At 47.6% G+C, this 18770-nt stretch overlaps 1 protein-coding gene across 5 annotated transcripts in view; it reads right to left on the minus strand.

Moving 5' to 3' along the window:
• Nucleotides 1-6532: 6532 nt before the first annotated feature.
• The window catches only part of ITSN1 (intersectin 1), a 221646-nt gene continuing 209408 nt past the window's right edge, over nt 6533-18770 (minus strand). For all 5 annotated transcript variants that reach the window (XM_040483995.1, XM_040483994.1, XM_040483992.1 and 2 more), the window contains 6 exons: nt 14509-14721; nt 13334-13455; nt 11902-11984; nt 11508-11591; nt 10795-10968; nt 6533-8639 (listed from right to left, as the gene is read on the minus strand). In XM_040483995.1, coding sequence (XP_040339929.1) covers nt 8491-8639; nt 10795-10968; nt 11508-11591; nt 11902-11984; nt 13334-13455; nt 14509-14721 — 825 coding nt within the window. In that variant the 3' untranslated portion in view covers nt 6533-8490. The remainder of the gene's footprint in view (nt 8640-10794; nt 10969-11507; nt 11592-11901; nt 11985-13333; nt 13456-14508; nt 14722-18770) is intronic.

Consider the following 18770-nt stretch of genomic DNA (forward strand, 5'->3'; position numbering starts at 1 on the left):
CCCCCCCCCCCCCCCCCCCCCCCCCCCCCCCCAGGGAGTCCTTCCCATGTTCTGAACTCTCTAGAAGGATGTTTGGTTCAGGCCTGAATTCCTGATCAATCTGCCAGAACTCATGGAAGCCTCTGTGGCACATGGATCTGATGGGAAACAGGCTCTCAGTACTCTCCTCCTTCCTGACACAACCACCTTCCAGAATGTTACCTGTTCAAGTCAGTTTTTAATGAAACACCAAGGTCCCACCCGAGGTCATGGCTACAGGGTATGTTTCATTTCTTCATACCACCCATTCCATTTAAACTAACCATATTCTCTGCCCCCAAAAATGACTTCTTTGACTTTCTAACATATGCAACTCAGATTTTCTTTTTAATATAAGAAATTTAGTTGGGCTGAACCCAAGTAATCTGATTAAGTATTTTCTACTCCTGGAATAGGTTTTTAATTTTTTTTTCTATACTTTTATGCACTTAAATTAGATTCCTAAAATACTCTCATTATACATACAGAAAAATAATCTCTCAATGACGAATCACATTTTACAATAACAAGTTAAATATTTTGACTACAGAATCTACGTTAGTTTATGCAACATTTACCAGCATAGCCTCTTACACACCATATATACAGTTAGTCAGGGACATTCCCATAAACACACAGCAGAGATTTCACGACAAACCTTTTAAAGAGCATAACTTTTTCACTTTGTGGATTGGGATTCTGCATTTTTCTTAGCTGGAAACTGTATCAAACGCAGAAAACCAGATGCCAAGAGCTGATTATCATACACAGGACATTTCTTGTTGTAGATCTCTCATCTATATATACATGTATTTACACATATGTTGACCACCTATAGACGTGAGGGTACAAAGCTAATGTAGCGAAGGCAATACAACATGAATTATATGATTGCCAACTTCTCAATCTACGCAGGGCTACGGAAGGTAGAAGGAAGGGGGCCAGGAGGCTATGGACTTCAGCTAGCTGGGTTTCAGCAGACAACATCTAAAGCTGGCTTCACAGTTCAAAGACACTTGCGCTATTGGCAATGCATGTTTTCGATGCATGTGTAAAAATAAATATCATTACCAAAGATCTTGCCAGAATATCTACTTTCTGACACAGTGACTATTTAACAGATGACATCTTAAGGACGTTGATTGGTAAAATGTGCATCAAAACGTCCATTTATGAAAATTAACGTGAACACAATGTTAATTACTCTGGAATTAACTTTCAGTAGTTTGGAAGGTTGCATTACGTGTAGCAACAAAGCTATAATTCGCTACTGCATTCAAAGTGACGCAGTCATACCCACACAAGGTGAATGCGCAACGTCTGTGCAACTTTCCATCAATATTTTTACTTAGCAAGCTTTGGGATTCTGGGCAGAATCGGGAAACAGAAAGGATTATTGCTCTGTGTGTGTAGGAATGAGACTGATTTGCCAAGAGGAAGCAGAACTGCAAATGTTGTGGAGCGTCCAGCCCAGCGCAAGAAAAAGGAACAAGAAGTTGCTTTGTGAGAGAAAGCAACAGCGAGCAAGCTCACCTGCCTGGCAGAGCCGTGGACTTCTAAAACTTGAGGCTACTCACACACGGGGCTCTTTCCTCTCCCCTGAGCTCACCCTCCTCCAAAGCCATCCGTGGGATCCTACAGGGAGAGCTGAGCTGGGTAGGCCCCACGTCCCAGAGGCAGGTGCCCCCAGACGCCTGGAGACGCCTCAGCTCTCTCTCCAGGGAGTGGCCGTGGACCAAGCCGCGTGCAGACCCCGGGGAAGGGGCATGCGCACCTCCCCCAGCCTCCTTGCTTCTCCTGTTCCTCTTGATGGTCCTCTGAAGGCAGAGGCTCAAAAGGCCTCCCTGTCCTACCGGGAAAGGGCAGAATAGCCCCCCGAGGCTGACTAAAGACCAAAGGGAACGGTCTCATTTCAAATTAGTGGGTTAAAGGCCTGAAGGCCTGGGCGCCTGGGGCACGCCCTGGACGGGGAGCTAAGAGAAGGGCAGATGACTCCCTCTCTGGCCGTGGGGCACATCTGTCACCTAGGGGGTTGGGTCTCGTACCCTCTGGTTAGTCTGGACCGTTTGTGCTGCTATGAAATAAGAGCAGACGCTTTGAAAAGGATTTTCAGCTCAGCTCTCCCCGCTTCCACCTGCCAGGGAGACTTTACAAAGTGAGAAGACAGAAGGTGAAGCCCCACCTGCCTCAAGAACCAAGCGACAACACAGCGTGTCCGGGGCCAGCTTCGCGAGCACGTGACCGGCACAGTCACACGGGACCACGTGCTTGGTTCAATCCTCTGCCGCCACCACCTCAAACTTCTTAGTAATTTTCAACAAGGGGCCCCGATCTTCATTTTGTAGCGGCTCCTGAGCGCGACCACGGTGGGGTCAGGCCAGCCCGCTCCTCTGTTCAATCCACTTGGCTTCGTTTCTCTGGGCGCACACGCAAACACACACACACACCACACACGCATCACGTGCACACCGCACGCAGGCACAGCGCACGTATCACACACGCCACACACACTGTCAGGCTCACACGCATCCTCTCACACACATACACCACACGCGTTCACACACTATATACACTCATACTCGCACATTCACACGCTACACATTTACACACCCCAGACCCCACACACAGCCGCCCCACGCTCTCTCACAACACCATACATGCAACCGCGGGGGCCGCAGGAGGTGGAACCAGCGCCCCCGGCGCCGCCCGCGGACCGCAGGTTTCCAACGGGAGATCGCCCCCTGGCGGCCACGGCGGGTAGGAAGGCAGCCGCTGATTCCTCAACCACACCGCAAACCCCTCTCTCTGGTTCCTGAATCCCGCTCTGTCCTAGGCCCCCGCTCTTTTCAGACGGAGACGCGGGAGGAAATAAGAGATTTGAGTATAAGAGGAGAAACGCAGGGGAACAGAGTTTTAGAAACTCAGCCGCGCAGGAATGTTATTCTTTTAAATGACAAAAGCACAAAACCGGTGTTGTAGAAGAAAGGTCTCTATTCCTACCACTGCACAAAAAGAAACCCTGGTGACTGCTTAATTCTCAGGAAATATCAGAGAAACGCTCAATGGTTTTCGAGACTGACCAAATGAGCCCACCTCTGAACGCAGTTTTACCTGGTGGGCTTTGAATACTAAAATAGTCGCACTATTCAGATGATATTAACAATACAGGCTGCTATAGAAAGTAGAACAGAATCCACTTAAAAACAATTCACACAGGGGCGCTTGGGTGGCTCAGCTGGTTGAAGCATCCGACTCTTGATTTCAGCTCAGGTCATGATCTCACGGTTGGTGGGTTCGAGCCCCCCCCCCTCCCCCCCCGCCGTCTGGCTCTGTGCTGACAGCACAGAGCCTGCTTGGGATTCTCTGTCTCCCTCTCTCTCTGCTCCTCTCCCACGCCCTGTCTCTGTCTCTGTCTCTGTCTCTCAAAAATAAACATTAAAAAAAAAAATTCACACAAACCCTGACATACAGCAGGGGCAAATTTACCCTGAAATACCACAACCACATACAGTGTCCAAAAACTTACTCTATTATGTATGTGTTATCTGGTTCTCCAAGGCCAGAGCAATGAGGGTTTCTCTTAATGGAGGAACTGGTCTGTCACTGATATAATTATTTAGAGGTGGAGATGAGCTTTTACAAGCATTGGGTGGTATTTAAATAACTCAAAGTCAGATCTACAATTAGGCCATGAAAGCCACAGAGGCAGGCCTTTCCTCTGTATCTCCCAGTCCTTAAGACAGTGGCCTGGTGCAGGGTGGGGACTCCCAGAATGAACAACACACTATTAGCCTCACTGGCTGAGTTACTAAGAGATCACAGCCCAGAGATAAGACTCCAACATGTTGGCATCTGGGTTTTCACGCTCCCAAGACAGAGAGAGCTGTTAGATGTTTCTACCCTTCACGTGGAGTAAGATTTCCATGCTTATCAGGAATAGATTCTGGCTCCTACGGATATCAGGTGATGTACCTCAGTTGAGCGTGATGACCTACAAACACATCCTGGATCTGATACAGCGTGGGGTGAGGAAATGGGAGTTCTAGAACTTTCCTTCCCTTCAGCTCAAATAAACGGCTGTTTTCCAAGCACGATAGACCTGCCAACTTGATTTGCACCATACTAAGCGGCCCCCACAGAACACAGCTCAGGGCACTGCCAGGAGAGTCTTGGCTGCTGACCTGGGCTATTCCCAGCAGAAAGGGGAAGGCCTGCAAGCATTTCGACACCTCAGGGCACAAACAGAAGGAGGTGTTACTTTCGCCGAATGCCTCATAGGGCAGCTCAGACCACAGCATCGGAGGTTTCACCTTGTCACCGGTTTCTGGTGCTACCCATTATGCTTTTTACCTGGTAGGAACTCGGCCTCCTAGACCAGAAAGCAAAGGAGAAACAGCCAGGACCGACTGCTTCCCTCAACCTCACCTTCTGGCACCAGAGGCTCTATATGTGTAGAGCAAGTCCATCTGGAGTAAGCAGACCCTTTGCTAACCTCACGTTCACCTCGAGTCTGAAAAGACCCTACCACCTCTGAAGTCTGCCAGTGTCCGTTTCAAAGTGCTCGTGTCTGCTGTAAAGCTCGTCTCCAACCTCAAAGGAGAAGGCAGTCAGAATAAAAGGAAAGGAAAGAAGAGGAAAGGAGAGGAGAGGAAAGGAAAAGATAGGAAAGGGAAGAGAAGGGAAGGGAAGGGAGCACATGAAATACAATGAAAACCCACTAGCTGTTTCCAACGGAAAGTTTTAACATTGTTACACACAAATACAAATTTTCTTCTGACGAATCAAAAAGTCCAACCAACCAGAAAAGGCTATTTGGAGTAGAGATGGAGAAGTCTTTTTCTCCTCATACACAGTATTGGCAAACTCTAAATTATACTCCTAAATCTCCACCTTTCTAATAAAACCAGAAGCACTCATCCATTTCCCCTCGTTCTCCAATCCCACCGGATTCGAGAATGCTCCCACTCTGCATGGTCAGTGGCTTATGATTGCACCAGCCAGCTCCTGAAGGGACAGCTCACCTGCCTGGTCCTGGACAGCAGACCTCCAATCATCCTTCCCTGGTGGCTCTAGCATCTAACCCCCTGACTTCATTCCCACCCCGGAAGTCACAGGGGTGGGGGTGGGGAGGTGGGTACCAGGCCACCAAGATGCAAGTGATCAATTTACCCACTTTCTGATGGGATTTTCTTTTTTCAGTTAAATTCAGTACTATTCAACCACATGAAATCGGTTACCTTCACATACGTAGGTCATGCTCAAGCTCTTCAAAAAAGCAAAGAAGAAAAAAAAGTCCCCTTTAACACTAATGTTCTTTGGAGCGCCGTTCTCTTTCCTGCCGTCAGAGGACAGGGACATGTCATCCAAGCAGTCAAACAAGGAAATCTGGCTCCAGTTTCTCAAGCATCCCTGGTGACCCTAGCCTAGGAGAGTCCCCCTTTCGGGGTCAGGCAAGCCCAGGATGTGAATGAACACCCTCCAGGCTCTCCTGGTGACAGCAGACCTGTTTCCAGGAGATGATCCTGCCAGCCTGCCTGCCTGCCTGCCTGCCGGGGAAGACAGCACCAGCCAGAGAAACCCTGCCCAGAGGGATTAGGATACGGATTGTCCATTCAGGAGAGCTAGTCTACATAAAACCCCAGTCCAAGGGCTCCTGTTCTCAGCACACAGCCTAAGAGCAGGAAAGCCCCTTGCTGGGCTAGAGGAAGTCAGTGTGGCTCAGAGCAGATGGGAAACTTACAAGGGCATGTGGAGGGCTGGGATCAGAATGCCAGGCTATAGTGGCCTACAGAAACCCTGCATTTAGCAGCAAAGCGCTAGGAAACGGATTGCTTATTGGAAAGAGACATTTCTTCTCTATGAAATTTAGCCCAGGCAGCCAAAAAGCCAGAAAACGGCAGCAAAAACAGGCTCAGAGCTGGTCACCAGTGATTACTCTTGTCATGAAACATCATAGGACCTCCAAGCCAAAGAGAATTTTCCAACCGGGCTGGCAACCAGGGCCCAGTGACATTGCAAAGTCATTGTAAAGAGAGGTCAAAGAGACACCGTGCACCGTCCACGTTTCTCTATCTCCTCCCCCACCCCAACATGACTCCTGAGTCATAGCTGGATCTCAGGGCCAGACTACGTCATCCACAAGTAGGATCGGTCACAGTACGAATTACACCAGTGAGTGCAAGGACGCCAATCCAGAATTGCTGTCCTGGAGGAGGCAGCTCAGGGATGCTCAACGTAGTCACTTGGGAGAAAGACTCACATACTGCTCTTTCGTGCCACATTAACTCCGATGATGGGACGCTGCGAGTGGGTGATGCCGTGAGGGGGTGACCGGCAGGCCTAAAAGGGCTACTAAGATTCTTGTCATTGTTCACACTACATCCTACCTGGATAAACAGCGATGACCAGCCCTGACGCACAAAGAAAGCCAATGAAGAAAAGGGAGAACAGAAGGAAAGGGATTGGAATGGTGACCCAATACTACCCCACTGACACATTGCATACGTTTTTTTTTCTACCATAGAACACGTCCTTCACGAATACACTGAACAAACTGTATTGGGTATAGAAATAGGAAAGCATAAGTTGTATGTCTATTTATAGATTTAATTCCACACAGTTTCTTAACAACGTCAAAAAAATATAAACCTAAGGTATTTTCACTATATCTTCTTCTGGGAAGTGGTAAACAAATGCATGCCTGAAGTTCACCTTGGTCTGTAACAGTGTTCAGTTGAAAGTTTCTAACTAAAGGGTGTGTCTGTTTTAAAAAATACTCATGTCTGTTTGTTCGCGATACAAAATTCTACGCTATCTTCAATAAATAAATAATAAAGTGTTTCTTAAAAGTATGAAATGTAAACTTTGTCGCCCTTTCTAACACACACATTTTAAAAATTGCTTGAAATATGACAGAGCTCTTATGGGAAATTATGACACTATGCATTCAGTTCCCAGCAAAGTGGAGACTCGGCCACTATGTTAATGCTACCACTTACAAAGCACTTCTACAACCCTAGTTAAATTAGGACCTACAATCGAAGAGAACACTGTCTAACACAGGAAAGCTGGACTCCAGTACCAAGAGAACATGCAAAGAACATGTCATGACCACAACAAACTGGGATTAGGAGAACATTAACATGCGAACAAAATACGGCCCACACTTATCATTAGCAAATCGAGTTATTATCTAGTTAACCAGCCTATCTCCTGGCTATTAAGGGGGGGAAAAAATCAAAGAACTCAAATCAAACAGCTTGGCACATGGTCATACGTTCCTGACTCTGGCAACAAGCACATGGGTTTCCATTACTGAGAGGTTGGTTGCGTATGGAAGAATATGGGAACGAGTCTTGGGTCTTCCTCCCCAGATTTGTGAGGCGTGTACGCTCCTAGGGCCTTCCCCCCAGCATGTAATGGAGTTCCTTTACATCTTTCCATCCCACTTCCGGATCGTGACTTTTCCTTTTCACGTCTTGGGGACGTTTCTTTCTTGGGAACACACCAAAGACAGCTGCTAGAATTTCTCATGACAATCAGGATCCGGCACATTCAAGCAAAAGCAGGCTCAGAGCTGGTCACCAGAGATTACTCTTGTCATGAAACATCATAGGACCTCCAAACCAAAGAGAATTTTCCAACTGGGCTGGCAACCAGGGCCCAATGACATTGTAAAGTAGCCTTTCAGGTGACCTGTGGTGATCTAATCCAACAAAGTATAACTTTGTAGATAACAAGCTTCCTTAACCATCTTCCAAGCATGCTGGAAATCAAAACTGGGTCACCTGAAGGTAGCTAGTGATAGTTTTCATTGACATCTATCAATAAAAGACCTGGAGGGCACTGGAAGGGCTCTAACAATGCACCTGCTAGAATCTTCCATGGACCAGCTCTTCAAAGAGCTAGCCCACTGTCTGATTTGGAGACCACCTCCCCGACTGATCATATCCAGGGCAGCATTTCAAATAAGGTCCCGGTGGGGGAATAAGATTCTGAAGCAATGGCAAGACCTTCATAGTTACTTCTAAAACACACGAAGGACTAGGCATCATGGCCCCAGGGGCCTATCTGGGGACTGGTGGAAGGTTACATGAGTTCTCCAAAAATACAGACATTGCATTTATAAATCTATTTTACAGTGACCAGACCCAAACCTCGAGCCCAGGGATGGGCCAGACTCCCAACCAAATCTAGCTGGGGGCTATGGGATTTCAAAGACCCTTGAAGCCATGATGAGGCCTGCAGTGAGGATGAAGGAAGACAGTTCTGCTTCATAAAATGGGAACTTGTTTGGGGGCGGGGGAAGGATTGTCAAGAATTATTCCTAAAAGTTTTGAGGGGCCTGTCTTCACTGTCCCGTTGCCCTGTGGCTGAACATCCAACGGTGGTCTTAGAAAAGCAACCCCATGTCCAGATCCCACCTGCTGCCTTGGGCTGTAGGAAGTCTACCAGCACACCAGGGCCTGCTCCCTATGGCTCATCAAACAGCTGCAGGTCTAAGCGGACCACAATCTCCCCTGTGGGGACTTCATGTAGCAGGAGACACTTTGTAACTGGGCCTTTGGAACCCTGGTCCTTCTTGATGTCGGCCACACGGATCTCTGTCCGACCCAAAAAATCTGAAAGGAGAAAGAACACCCTGCTCAGAGAGAGAATTCCTTAACTTCATGGCATGTATTTGGCACACTGGGAATTTCTCAGCGACTTGTTATACCCTCCCTTCTTCCAAAAGGGAATTAGGTCAGTTTATAGGAATCCATGAACCACAATGACAGAGCATAAGTTTTAAATGGAGGGAAAGGAAAAAAAAAAAAAAAAGGACACCAGGGTGGGGACGAAGGTGAGGCTAGAAGGAAGTAAAAACATAGACGATGACAGTCCCTACACCTGGGGACCTCCAAAGGCCTAGAAGCGTCCCGGGAGGCAATGCAACATTGGATGCCATATCAGCTGCACAAAGATTGAAAAGTAATATCTCCCAGGGTTTGTCACAAGAGGACACTTTGTGATGTCACATCCTTTTCAGAAAAAGCAAAGATGGTGAGCTAGGGCTGGTCCTTAAAATGCCCCTTGCATGTGCCAGAGAGCAAATGCAAGGTGTGGGAGAGGAGGCCACACACAGCCTGGGGCTGCATGCTTTCAACACCGCTCCCAAAACTATCTCAACATCACTTTTTATCAAATATTCAGCACCAGTAGAAGAACAGATGTGAATATATTTGTATTTTTTAATTTTTTTTTTTTTAAGTAGGCATTACGCCTGGTGCAGAGCTAGTGTAGGGCTTGAACTCACGACCCTGAGATCAAGACCTGAGCTGAGATCAAGGGTCGGATGCGTAGCTGACTGAGCCAGCCAGGTACCCCTGCCCCCTTTTTAAAATTTTTATTTATTTTTTTAAGTAGGCTCCACATCCAATGTGGGGCTTGAACTCATAACCCTGAGATCAAGAGTTGCACACTCTGCAGACTGAGCCAGCCAGGTGCCCCATACTTGAAAATTCTTTTCAAATTAGGCAATTACACAATGGTGTTAAATGGGCCTCCAGACCATAATTCCTTCATTTATTCATTCAAGAATTATTTAGTGGAATATACTGTTATCCAGGCACTCCTGTACAGGAAACAACCTTTCAAGATTCCACCTGGCTCAGTCAGAAGAGCCTGTGACACTTGATCTTGAGTCATGAGTTGAGCCCCATGTTGGATGTAGAGATTACTGGAAAGAAAAAAAAAAAAAAAGCTTTAAAAAATAATTAAAAAAAAAAGATGTGAGAGTTTTTTTCTGGTGGACAGATGCAAATTTATTTTGCCCTATGCTCATTTCGTGGGAATAATCTCTTAGATAAGAACAACACTAGGATTTTCAATTTATACCCTAGTGGAGTTGTCACTGTGTCCTGTTATTTCACTATTTAAAATGACCAGTCTTAAACTTTCACTCGTCAGAATAGAAACTGGCAATGAAACACGGTAGTCGAGAGCCTAGCCTTGAGAGTTGTTCTGGGCATTCTCTAACATTTAGCCAGCTATGTGCCTGTCTTCAGACCATAACCAAAGGTACCTAACTCACAATGAGATGATTCATATAAAAGTATTAAAAGGCAAAAGCCAAGCTAGCAGAAGCCCCTCACTCCTAGCACTTCCCTATACTCTTTGGATATAATTGAGCCTGCCATCTTCAGACTTACTCTCTGGTTTTTATCAGTTGAGGAAAAGAGAGAGAATTTCTTGGAGTCATTGGCCAGGTGCCTTCTTTTCCAGGCTCAAAGCAGAAGCAGGAAGTGGGTTGAAGGAATGATTCATCCAACCCAGTTCCACAGTTTCATCCTTTTGATTAACCAGACATGTCACCCAAAGTGCATTGATTGCTTCTTGCCACGCCTGTCGTGGGCTGACACTTTTCTTGCTCAACGGGCTACTTTTATCCATTATCACCGTGGCTTTGGGCCCGGAACTAAAGGACTGGGCTGAGACTCTGGGGTACAGTCTTTTTTGCAGTCGCGTGCTGTAGGGAAGCATGGGACTGTGTTCTCTATCTAGGGCAGCTGGACCACTCTAGACCAAGCGTGCTTTGTTCACCTTCTCTGAGATGTCCCAGCATCGGTGAAGGCCACTTCCTAGGGGAGGCTGAGTCTTGCCTTGCGCCAACCTCATCTTTCTGGGGGGAGGTCAAAAAAAAATCCTGGGCACCAAAGTCCCAGGTAGAAAACATTTACCCCTGAAAGCTGGATGACAGAGGAGGAAGGGCACCTCGCGAGGCCGCTCTCTACTCACCGTCTGGAGAGAACTGGTCCCTCTCAAACACGGTGATGCAGAGGACCTCCTGCTCCAGGTCTTTGATGAAGAACTGGCAGTTGGAATTCCATTTGGGATTCAGAGTGTCCTGGATCGTCTTGGTGATGTGACACTGGGAGCCCATGGTCACCTCACAGTACGGGTTACTCTTTCCTAGAGTGGACACAGCCTGCTAGACTCCTACCTGGCTGCAGGGCTCTGGGCACGGCATGGCAGGGTCACAGCCACGATGAGCAGCAATTTCCCTCCATGTCCCTCATTTTTACCACCCCCCTCCCATTGCCACACTCGATAAGTGCCATAAAATGGAGCATCTGGGCAAAAACTCCCACAATCCAGCATCACAGTTAAGTTTTAATACATAAATATTGATAACACTTAAATAATTAGATTAATGGACTTTAAAATTAAGCCTTTCCCGTCTCTTTGCTATAGCCTTAGACTGTATCACATCTACTATGAAACGGCAACCACCCGGATCTCTCTGAAAAGCAAAATGGTGGGAAGGATTAAATTGAAAAAAACAAAAACAAAAACAAAAACCTCTAGATTTTAACAAGTGTTAGGAAAGCCAATTCTGGAAGGAAAATTTAGGATTATGGAAACAGCACATTTGACTTAAGTCTGGCTGGGGGGAAGGGAGAAAAGGCTTCTACCAACAACCCATGCTAGAGGGAATTTGAGGTCCTTACCATGTGACCGACAGGGTTTCAGCTCAATGCCTTCAACAACGTTCACCATCAACCTTCCAATACCTGTTGCCCTTTGGGAACGGACTACGACAGCGGGAAGAACAACACAAGATGCTTCACTGAAACATTTGGTGCCTTCCCCAGCCCTGTTTGCCTCAGACCAGTTTTATGTAGCTGCCCCACCCCCCCTTCTCCCCTCAGACTCTGGCTGGCTTGTTCCACCAGGGTAGATGCTCCACCCTTCATCCTGCACCCCACTCTCCCCTCCCCCACTCCCGTCCCTTCTCAGCCTCCCTCCGCCTCCAGGCTCATCTTCCAGCTTTAAGGATTCTGAGCCCAAACTTCTCTGCCCCAGCTCGGCAGGAAACAGTCCATGCCACTGAGCAATGCATACCCAGGTACGCCTTCTCCCGCTTCTTTTTCTCAGTCTCTATATAGAGTTCTGAAGCAGCTTTGATTTTCTGCACCCAGGCAGTCCTTGGAAATAAAAAGACAGAAAGGTGCCAAACAGAACTCAGGAAAAAGGTCTCAGGTCCATTCGAATTCAGTCTCCAGGACCCTACCTGCTTTGTTCATTTGATCTGAACAACAAAGGCTTGGGAAAGAAAGTCTGGTGTTCTGTCAAATGATGCTAATAATTGTTCCTACCATTAATAAGGAGGGAGGAGTGGCATTTTTATTGATATGCTCGAGACCTGCCTTGGCCTTGGTGCCCCTGTGGAAGAGAAATGCTGACCCGGAGATGTTGGCATGCAACTCTCTCCTCCCTTGTTGACAAGCATCCCATTACAAAACAGATGCACATAGGGGAAGGGGGGCAAAAATAATATAAAAACAGGGAGGGGGACAAGACATATGACACTCTTAAATACAGAGAACAAGCTGAGGGAGGCTGGAGGGGTTGCAGGTGGAGGGATGGGCTACATGGGCAAGGGGCATTAAGGGCGGCACTTGGGATGAACACTGGGTGTTTTATATAGGGACTGAATCACTAGATTCTACTCCTGAAATCATTATTGCACTATATGCTAACTAACTTGGATGTAAATTAAAAAAAAAAAAATTGAATAAAATTAATTAATTAATTCTTTTAAAAAGCACCCCATGTTTGCCTAACCAAAGAAGGCCAGAAGGATCTCTCTTATTAAACCATCCAAGGGAAGAACAAAACCATTTCCCAGACAGGGAACCACTTTCTAGGGAAAAGCAAACACACTCCGAGCAAAGTAGTTGGCATGACGCTTTCTCCTTCATTTCTCGGAGACCCATGTGTATGCTAGCCTTGGCCAGTTTTCTTGTTTGGCACAAATGCCCTTTGAAATGTCGGTTGGCCTTGGGTCAAGTTCGCCCTTCAGAAATGATCTATTTCATTTGGCTGTAGGGCAGAGCCTTGAATACACGATTGAAGCAAAATAACAAAACAACCCACTGCTCTCAGATCCAGAATGTCTGCGTAAGCGAGCCCAGCTGAGGACAGGGTCGGGCTTGGGTGGTCCTATTAATCCCCAGATCACCTTCCTATTGGTTTCTGCCACCCGGAAAACCTTGGGAAACCTGAGATGCTCCACTGATCTCAAAGAAAGATGGAAATTTCCTTTAAAAAAATTCTCAAGCAAAATCAGTTTCAATTCATTTTATTTTGAAAAAGTCACGCCACGTGTTAAACTTTTGAGCGGCTCTGGAGAAAAGTATGAAGACCCCTCCAGCCAGAGGTTGTGCTATTGCAACTGAACAAATGTTGGGACCTGCTGATTAATTAAATGTTCTACATATGTCCAGCCTGGTGGAACCCAGGTGCCCAGTGCCAGGCAGGTGGCAGGTCTTACCTTTCATTTATGCTTTCGGCTCGGAGGGTGTAGACTCGGTCAATGTGGGAGATGTGGAAGATGGGCTCATCTCCAGAAGGGTCAGTGGGTAATTTTACTAGAACCTCATTCAGGAAAATAGGCTGAAAGAGAGTGCACAGGCATTAAACAACCAGACGGGATTCTGTGTGTTTCAATGAACTATGAGTGTGTGTGAGCTTATGTGCACATGTTCTAATAAACTAAACTGAGTGTGTGTGTGTGTGTGTGTGTGTGTGTGTGTGTGTTTTCCAGTAAACTCTACTGGAATCATAATTTTGCATTAATATCAACTTTCATGTATTGCAAACTATAAATAGAATTTTTGCCTCCTCCATTTTGCTGGTATTTTTTAAGCCCTTCGCAATACGAGCTGACCGGTCTGTTTTGGCCATTGCATATCCCAACCAGCAAACAGTCTTCAACAACTTAACCTCCAGCCAATCCCCTCCAAAGATTTTCATACAAAGTTGCTAGTGACAATCTACATAAGTACATTGTTCTTTGCCCCACAATCACCATCACCCCACAATCCCCTAACTGCTGCTTCAGAGAAAATTCTTCCGCAAAAACGCCCCCACACAGACAAATTTAGGAAAACGGTATCCCGTGACACAAAGACACACAAACACAGCTATGTACATAGGAGCAGACCAAATAAACAGCAGAGGGAAATTCTCCACACATGGACTGTTTAGATTGGCTTTTGCTGGAAAAGGTGAGGGGCGCAGATGTTTCAAGTGATCCTGAGAAGTTTGGGGAGGGGTCTGGGAATGCTTGCAAGGTGGGCACCAGTGCTCAACTTCTGAGCTGTCCCATGCCTGCCTCCTGCGTCACACTAGACCGTGAGCCCCACCAGCATAGGGGGCACTCCTCATGTCTGAGGAACCACAGTGGCCATTTGGAAGCTCATAGATAGATGTCTTGTCAATCGAGTCGAATGCTGTTCCTCTTCTGATAATGTTGGAACTGCACTTCTTTAGTTACCCTAAACCCTGGCTCATCCCTCCGTCTTCTCCTCTACGCCACAACCCCCCCCCCAAACCCTGCTCATACTCTGACTCCTTTTGGAAACTTTCTCCTTTCCCCGCCAACACCAACCCTGATATTGCAATCTAGAATCGCAATCTAGAACCACAATCTAGAACCACACTTACTGTTTTGTACATTTTGTACTGCAGGTTCGATTTGGGACTGAAGACTTTGTCCGTGCCAGATGAGCCCAAGGGCTTTATGATTTGGGTCAGCAGGAGGAAGTCGTTGAAGAGGAAGCCATACAGCTCCTTGTTGCTCTTGGCCTTGTAGAGTTTCCCACTGTGCAGAAACTTGCGTGGCCCCAAGCAGTTGGTCACTGAATTGAACACAAGTTGCTGAGAAAGGAAAACAAAGCCCAAAGAGGACACGGTGAAGGGAGGTCATTTTTTGATTTTTGTGTTTCTGCGTCTGAAAGCGCAGGCTCCGTCAGAATCGGAGGCTGGGCCCCCACGGGCCTGTATCTTAGGCTCCAATCAAAGACTGCCTTGCAGACTTCAGGCAGTACCTTTCAGGGCCAAGGAGTCAAAGGCAGTCAAAGACACAGTTCTGGGGATTCCAAGTGTCCAGATGAGTCTTGAATATACTTCTGACTGCTTTCTCCCGAGGGGCCTACTAATGTCTGAGGGTGTCGATGCCCCCCTTTTATTTACTGGGAAATGGGAAACAGGAAGAAAATTCTCGGCCCTCTCCCACCTCAATGAGTATGGGCTGTGTCTCCAGAGGGGGCATCAGCCAGCTCCAGTGATGACCCCACACGGGTTCAAAAGGTCCCTTGCACTTGGGGAAAGCAACAACCACTCCCTGCACAATTCTACAGACCACATGCTACTTTCCAAGGTCAGCTAGAGTCCAGGCCCCTCGCACGTGAGTGAGTGCAAAACTCAAGGGCGCTGAGTGATGCCTCGAAGCCAAGCAGAGCAGACACGGTGTTGGCTCACATGAAATCTCCACCAACTAGTCCGGAAAGTGTGAAGGGGACACTCTCATTGCCACTTCGCCAAACCTTGGAGATGGCTCCAAGTGCCGCTAAAACACGGCTCTATCATCCCTCTGGGCTCTCTCGTCTCACGTGAGCAGTTTCTAAAGGGGCAGAGGGAGACCGAGGCAGAAAAATGACCTCACTAGGATCCCCTTTTTTTTTGGCGCAGGGTGAGAGACTGAAAGAGGGAAAAGCACAGCTGTGCCCAGGCAGCAGTACGATCCAGGCAAGGGTCAGACTCTCACGGCCCCCACCTGTCCACACTTGGGCCCCAGGGGTTGCTCTACTAGCAGCCTTCAAGGCCAACGCTCTCCAGTCCTATGAGCCCTGTAGGTCTCCCTGAGGACAGTATTTGTGAAGAGGTGACAGGGTTCACACCATGTGTCCCCCGAGAGATGTTGGTGGCCACTCATCTCCCTCCATCATGGGAGACGGAATCAGCAGTGCCTCTGTGACTGGAGATCTATAGGCATCAAGGAAGAGTGACCACTCCCCTCACTCTTGGGTACAAAGAGCGAGAAGTGTCTCTAATCTGCCACCGGGGCTCTGAGGGAGCCCAAAAGACTGAAGATGACACCCAAATGGGAGCCTTTAGTGCCTAGTTTTTACCCCTTTGCACTATGAACAGGAGGCTGGAGATCAACCCAGCCCTTCTGGCTTGCCAAGAGAGTCCAAGACACTTGGGGACAGACAACGAATCCAGAGAAGGCAGCCTGGATCACATAAAGGTGATGTCATTTATTCACACTCCAAGTTTGGGGCCTCCAATTGGCCAGGCTAACACTGAATATAAATGAATTGGGAATGATATTTACATTTCTCTATCTTTTAAAAGAAGTTTTTTAAATGTTTATTTACTTTTGAAAGAGAGAGAGAGAGAGAGCGTGCAAGCAGGGAGAGGCAGAGAGAGAGGAAGACGCAGAATCTGAAACAGGCTCCAGGCTCTGAGCTGTCACCACAGGGCCCAAGCGGGGCTGGAACCCATGAACCATGAGATCGTGACCTGAGCCAAAGTCGGATGCTTCACTGACTAAGCCACCCAGGCCACCCCTACATTTCTCTGTCTTAAGACAAGAGTGGCAAAGACAGCATTTATGTGAAAGTTAATCATAGGTCTGAGCCCAGATCTGGGCCAGGAAACGGAAGCCAACGTGCCCCCTTTCCATGATTGTACAGACAGACGGAAGCTGCTGTACAATAGCTAGGTCAGACCAGCCGATAAGGAAGGACAACAGTCTGTTTCAAAGAGGACACAGAAGCCACGAAACTCAAATGCAAGAGCTTATTTTATGCTGCATGATTTTTTTTTAAATTTTTTTTTTCAACGTTTATTTATTTTTGCGACAGAGAGAGACAGAGCATGAACGGGCAAGGGTCAGAGAGAGAGGGAGACACAGAATCGGAAACAGGCTCCAGGCTCTGAGCCATCAGCCCAGAGCCCGACGCGGGGCTCGAACTCACGGACCGCGAGATCGTGACCTGGTTGAAGTCGGACGCTTAACCGACTGCGCCACCCAGGCGCCCCTATGCTGCATGATTTAAGATGAAGACCCAGGCAGGCTTCACTGAGTCCACCCGATGGCAGCCATGAGACGCAAGGAAGGGCCCCTTTCCAAAGTGCATGTCGCCATGTTGGCACTTCTGCCTGGCAGATTCGGGTGCTGTTCAGATCCACCGTCTGCAGGATCAAGTTAAAGCTCCTCTGAATGACACACAGGCCATTCTCACCCTGCCTTCAACTTGCCATAAAGCCGTATCGCCTATCGCCTTACAGATGCCCGGCTCAGGACGTCCCTCCGCTAAGATGCCCTCCCCCTGGTTTCCTACCTGGATAGACATCTTCATCTTTCAACACCCAGCCCAGTGTCTCCTTCTCCAATGCTTCCCTGAATCCCCCTATGACTGTCCCTTCCTCTTCATCATGTGTTCCCACAGCACCTGCAGCTGGCTCTGCCTTGCCACCCATACTTTATCGTAAACATTGGTTTCGTCCCTCCACTTCATCCAGAACCGCAGAACCCTAGAGAGGGGAGAGGTGACATCTTTGTGATTTTCATGTCCTTAGTGTTTAGTACACTAAGGCAATGGCACATGGGCAGGTGCTCAAGAAATGTTTATTGAATGAATGAATGGATGAAAGCATAAGTGAGCCAACCAGCCGGATGAATGCCCCTGGATTGATTATCGACACAAAATTCCAAAATGGGAGTCTACACTTGTCACCTGGATTTCCACAGGGCTGCTCCCACGGGCTGGCTTATCCCACACCTGTGCTGAAGGCCAACAAGGAAGTGAGGCAGGGAAGGAACCAGTGGTGGTGACTTCCTCGGGTAGTGCCTGCCTTTGAAGCATTGTAAGAAGGAGGAAGCCACAGGAAGAGGGGGGTGTGGGGGATACATTCTGCCTGGGCATTTTGGTAAACCCTAGTGAATGGCGTGTGTGCAGGCATGTGTGTGTGTGTGCGTGCATGCACATGCATGCAGAGGCAAAGAAAGGGGGGGGAAGGGCAGCAAGAATAAATGAAACTAAGGGAAAGGTAGGGCACAAGAAATAATTAAATACTAGAAGCGAGACTTCTGTTGCTCCAGTATTGATGGGCTACACTGACCGATCCAGTGAAAATTTTAAAAAACTGAGTAGAATATAAAAATTCACTTTTGAAATGCAAGCAAAATGATAAAAATGTAAAACAAAAACAAGTTTAAAACAATGTGCAGAGGCCGAAAACAATGAAAATGTGAACCCCAGAAGATAAACCCCAAAGCCAGCTTCAGCCCGACAGCCTCCCTTGAATCTGGTGACCTTCAGCGTCCACTTCAAAAGCCATATGGGCCGCAGGAAACAAGCGATGTTTCCAGGGCTCACTGAGCTGAGGGATCTAACAGGAGAGCTCCACCAGAAGAAGCCCACAGAGGAAAGGCCATGAGTGAACTCAAGCGCAGCAGAGATGAACAAGAAGACTTGCTTGTTTTTGACCTTGGTGTAAGTGGAATGAAAAAAAATGCCCCTGAGAATCTGCAGCCACAGGGCAACTCCCGACCCATTCACAACTACAATTCACACGCTAGTGTGATCCAAAAACCCCTCTACGTGAAACTTAGGGTGATCCTGGTAGCAATTCTCTCAGGAGGAATGCAACTTCAGAGCTCCAAGGTCCCACAGACAAAGCTCCAAGGGACACTGAGCTCACGATCGAAAATCACAGTACATACAGAGAAGCAGGCATGCACGGTGACAGCTAGCAGAAACAGCAGAAGGGAACGAGATCCGTAACTGTAGATACTATGCTTCTCTGCTGTGAGATATGCAGGAATATGTTTAAAATGTGGTGGGGGAAGAAAAACGCAGAGCATGGCCACACGTGCAAGGACAAGACACAAGAGAGGAACCAGCAGATCCGACAAC

The sequence above is a fragment of the Herpailurus yagouaroundi genome, unplaced genomic scaffold (assembly GCF_014898765.1).
Source record: "Herpailurus yagouaroundi ecotype Mexico unplaced genomic scaffold, PumYag 162, whole genome shotgun sequence".
In the NCBI taxonomy this organism is placed as follows: Eukaryota; Metazoa; Chordata; class Mammalia; order Carnivora; family Felidae; genus Herpailurus; species Herpailurus yagouaroundi.